General features: G+C 52.3%; 1 protein-coding gene across 3 annotated transcripts in view; it reads right to left on the reverse strand.

Moving 5' to 3' along the window:
- The window catches only part of glis2b (GLIS family zinc finger 2b), a gene marked incomplete at both ends in the record, with an annotated part of 8,375 nt that extends 7,580 nt beyond the window's left edge, over window positions 1–795 (reverse strand). For all 3 annotated transcript variants that reach the window (XM_084488225.1, XM_084488226.1, XM_084488224.1), the window contains one exon: window positions 615–795. In XM_084488225.1, coding sequence (XP_084344351.1) covers window positions 615–795 — 181 coding nt within the window. The remainder of the gene's footprint in view (window positions 1–614) is intronic.
- Window positions 796–5,362: the final 4,567 nt, after the last annotated feature.

Below are 5,362 nucleotides of genomic sequence, written 5' to 3' on the forward strand. Positions count from 1 at the left end.
GCTCTCAGATTTTAGGTTAGTAATCTTAAATATAATCTAAATGAGCTCATCTGCTATCAGATTTAGTAATCTTAAGTATTATCGAATATAGCTCGCCTGCTACAAGATTTAGATTAGTAATCTAAAATTGAATCTTAAATTAGCTAGTCTGCTTTAAACCTTTAGATTAGAAATCCAAGGTCTAGTACCAGGTCTGAACTAGATTAGGTCTGACCCCAGGTCTGGTCTAGATTAAGTTTGATCTAGATTAAGTCTGATCTAGATAAGGTCTGGTATAGATAAGGTCTGATCCCAGGTCTGATCTAGTTAAGGTGTGATCTAGTTAAGGTCTGATCTAGTTAAGGTCTGAACTAGATTCGGTGTGATCTAGATAGGGTCTGATCTAGTTAAGGTCTGATCTAGTTAAGGTGTGATCTAGTTAAGGTCTGATCTAGTTAAGGTCTGAACTAGATTCGGTGTGATCTAGATAGGGTCTGATCTAGTTAAGGTCTGATCTAGTTAAGGTGTGATCTAGTTAAGGTCTGATCTAGTTAAGGTCTGATCTAGATACGGTCTGATCTAGATACGGTCCAACCCCAGGTGTGACGGGTGACTGACAGGTCAGTTTGACCTACCGGAGTGCGGGGACTCGGGGGAGGCGGGCTCGATGACGGCCGTCCCGTCGTCGGCCATGTAGAGCTGCCGTGCCCGCTTGGCGTGGTGCAGCGGGGAGAGGGGGGCCCCGCGGGGGCCCCGGTCCCGCCCGCTGGCCCGCCGCGGCAGCTTCAGGTCCAGGGGCTCGTCCAATGACAGCATGGCGGCGGCGGCGGCGGCCCTCCAATCAGCCGGCACCTGCACACACAGGCGACCAATCAGAGACCATGAGGGGGACATACAATGAGCCAATCAGAATCGAGCAACGTAATATCACCTGCACACACACACACACACACGGGCGTCCAATCAGAGACCATAAGGGGGACATACAGTGAGCCAATCAGAATCGAGCAACGTAATATCACCTGCACACACACACACAATCATACAGTGAGCCAATGGGAATTTAACAAGGAGATATCCTGAATTCATGACGTTAAACGTTTCTTGTGAATGCTGAACCAACTGGGAGCAGTGAGATGTGCTGGAGAGGCTTTCGCGCTCCACTGAACCCGCTAGACAAACACACACGCATACCTTCTCCTCTTCCACCTGCGTGCAACAATGGTCAGACCGTCACAGACTCAAGTCGAGAAAAACAAACAGAAAACAAGCCCGCACACACACACACACACACACACACACACACACACACACACACACAAGCACGATCACACACACACACTCCCTGCGTCGCCCGCCCCCCCCGAGGCTGACCTTTGCTCACACACTCTTCCAGAGGAATTTCTACAATCCCATCCAGATGGTCACCCTGTACAGCCACCCCCCCCCACCCTGCCCCCCCCTCACCCTGCCCCCCCCCCCCCCCACCCTCAGGCGGCCAGTGTCCCCTGCCTCTCAGGATCCATCTCAGCCCATCAACTCCCCCCCCCCCCCCCCTCCTCCCACCCCCCGCCTCCCTCCTCTCCACCAACCACACACACACACACACACACACACACACACACACGTGGCCTGCAGTGACCCCCCCCCCCCCCCGCTTGGAAGAGCTGGAACCAAACCCATCCTGATCCCACCCAAAGCAATCTCTAACCCTGCTGGACCTCCCTGTGCCCTGACCTCCTGACTCACCCCCTCACCCCCCAATCCCTCCCCCCCCCTCACACATGACCCCCCCTCCCCCACCCCACCCCCCCACCCTCTCGCTCTCCTCCTCTGAACACGCTGACCCCTGGAGCCGCCCCCCCCCCCCCCCCCCCCCCCCACCACAGCACTGGATCGGACACTCTATCCGTCCCACACCAAGAGAAGCTGCTTTACGCTCGACGCTTCTCTTGGTAACACGCAGCGGGCGCGCCTCAGTCAGACTGAGCCAACGGACCGGGCCCAGGGCTAATCCAACGAGCTAACAGCTAGCCTTCTAGCCATACCTTCATGTATGTTTTTTTTTACGGCTACATCAGTTTTACTCTTACTAATGCGCGAGACAACGGCGGTTATGACCGAACGTGACGATGTTGCGTGACATGATTTTAGAAGAAGAACAGAGTCCTGTTGTAATCTGGGCAGAGCAACGGGTTCCCATCTTTACACGACAAGATGCACTCTCTGTGTTGCCCAGGAATGTTTTTTTTGCAATGATTGAATGCTAGTACAGTATTGCCTACACACGCACACACACACACACGCACACACACACACACACACACACACACACACACACACACACACGCATACATGCATACAAAACAAACACAACCATCCCAGACACACAAACACACACTTTGGCAGCGTCTCAAAGCCACTTTCCCGCTACACACTTGAGCGCACACTGAGCTGAGCAAACATATTAGTGTGCCATATGTGGAAATGTGCACCGGGCTGCGTGGAAAGAAATCAACTAATATGCAAAGACACGCACACACACACACACACACGCACACACGCACACACACACACACACACACACACACACACACACACACTCACACACACTCAGGACATAATCCTCTAATTTGGTGCATATTATTTCCTTTCCCTTTCTTCCTCGGCTATTTTCCAAAACACATTCATAAACACTCACACACGCACACAAACACACACACAAACACACACACACACACACACACACACACACACACTGAAGTCCGGCGCCGGCGGTGAATGGGGGGCTTTGAGGCGGGCTGGCGAGGGCCTGCAGAGGACACAGGTCACCAAGTTTACCAGACCGCGAAGGGATGACCACCACACACACACACACACACACACACACACACACACACACACACACACACACACACACACATAATACACGTACACATGCACACACACATGCATGTACACAAACGTGCACGTACACACACACATGCATGCATATACACACACACACACACACACACACACACACACGCACAAATGCACGTACACACACACACACACACACGCACACACACACACACACACACACACGTACCTCCACACACAGAAACGCACATGCATGCATATACACACACACACACACACACACACACACTCACATATACAAGTAGACACACACACACACACACACACACACACACACACACATATGCATGTACACAAACACACACACACACATACACACACACACACACACACACACACACACACACACACACACACACACACACACGTACGCACACGCACACAGCAGGGGGATTCTGGATCAATCTCCCTCCGCCACAAGAGGAAGGAAACGGGGAGGTTATGTTGTGACGCCTTCGCTGAGGGAAGGTTTTTCACAGCCAGAGGGGGGAGAGCTGGCCTCCCATGCCTCCAGACTGACTCTCAGCACCGTGAACAACATCATTGTGGTCCACCCCTGGGGTGAGCGCGAGCCAGGCGGGTGAATCATCAAGGGACGCGTTGTTATGGAGTCTGGGCGGGGGAGTCGGGCGAGCGAGAATGAAATGAGAACGAACGCCAAGAGTTATGATTTTTCACGATAACTATCTATAAATACGTGCGAGCATATCGATCAATGCGCCAGATTAGCCACGTGGTCTGTAGCTTTTTGGGGAGCGGGCCCAGAAATACCAGATGTCAAGTGTTTAATATGAAAGTGTCTGGACGCACACGGCATGCTAAGTACAATGAGAAATAAAGTGCAGTCAAATCGGTGTGAGTTATGCGTTAAGCAGCCTTCACTAACATTATGCTAACGCCGAGAGCCACTCACACTCAATCACGCTGCAGGGTTAAGTAATTGAGTACTAGTGGCTGTACGTACTCTACATTTTAAAGTACATATCCATGATCCAGATACACTTTTTGTTTCCCAAACACTTGCCATATGCAGCAATAATACTGCACCAGGTTTCATGCAACCAAATGGGCGTCATCAAACCACAAACAACACCCCCATCCTTCATTGGTTGAACGAATATTCGGACCCACTAAAAGGACATCAGCAACAGCACTGATCTCCCAGCATGCATCAGCATGTTCTGACCCTCTTCACAAGGAGGAGACTAAAGGACACCAGCAACAGCACTGATCTCCCAGCATGCATCAGCATGTTCTGACCCTCTTCACAAGGAGGAGACTAGACACCAGCAACAGCACTGATCTCCCAGCATGCATCAGCATGTCCCTCTTCACAAGGAGGAGCCTGAGACGTTACTGCCCAGGATGGATGAGAGGGTGTTGTAGTGGCAGGCCGGGTTAAAGCTGGGGTAGGCCATTAGGAGAAACCTGCCAGGGTGAGCTAGACGTAAGGGTCCAACCAATCTCATCAGGCCTCCCTCCAGTGCCACGCCCCCGAAACACATCACTAGCTCGCTAGCTTTAGCAACAGGTCTGCCTAGCCTGGTGGAAGACTCCGGTCATGTGCGATGAGTGCATGAGCAGAGTGCGCGCACGCAGGTAGACGGACACTTTAGTAGTTATTGCAGGCCTGCCACAGCTACCTTCTCTTTTTTTCTCCCAGCGTTTGATTTAATGATTTCTGTAGGGGTGTAAAGAGAATTTCCCGAAAATATAACCAAAAAAAAATGCTTTTAAATAAATTGCCTACCCTAGCTTTAAGTCTTACCTGCTGTGAAAATACATGGGTTCTTCCCCCCCCCCCCCTCTCTCTCTCTCTCACACACACACACACACACACACACAAACACACAAACACGCACACACATACACACACACACGCACACAAACACACAAACGCACACACACACACACACGCACACACACACGTCACACACACACACGCGCACACACACGTCACACACACACACACACACACACGTCACACACACACACACACACACACTTACACACAGGCAGACACACACACACGTCACACACACACACAGCCAATCAGCTTGGACTCCAGTGTTTGGCTAAAGCAGCAGAAAGTCATCTGTCATCTACTGTTTTAATCGGCTCAAAACCCCCCATCGGTGTCGGGTTTGCGCCAACATCACATGAACCGTGGGGGGGGGGGGGGGGTGAGTTGGGTCCGGGCCTAGCCTGGGCTGGCCCTCCCCGGATCAACCGCGTTACCGTAATTCACGCTAGAAGTACAAATGTCAAAACAGCCCCGGGGTCCAGGAAGGCCGTCTCCCCGGGTGGAACCGGTGGAACCAGTGGGCCCCGCGTGCCAGTGGAAACAGATCCCCGTCCAAGAAGTCTGCTTGGATCCAGCCCCGCGGCGTACGGACATTCCCACGTCTCCCTGCCCGCCCATGGCTCGCTGCCACGGCACCGATCACCAGCCCGCCACTCG

The sequence above is a fragment of the Micromesistius poutassou genome (genome assembly GCF_964030765.1).
Source record: "Micromesistius poutassou genome assembly, chromosome: 1".
NCBI lineage: Eukaryota > Metazoa > Chordata > Actinopteri > Gadiformes > Gadidae > Micromesistius > Micromesistius poutassou.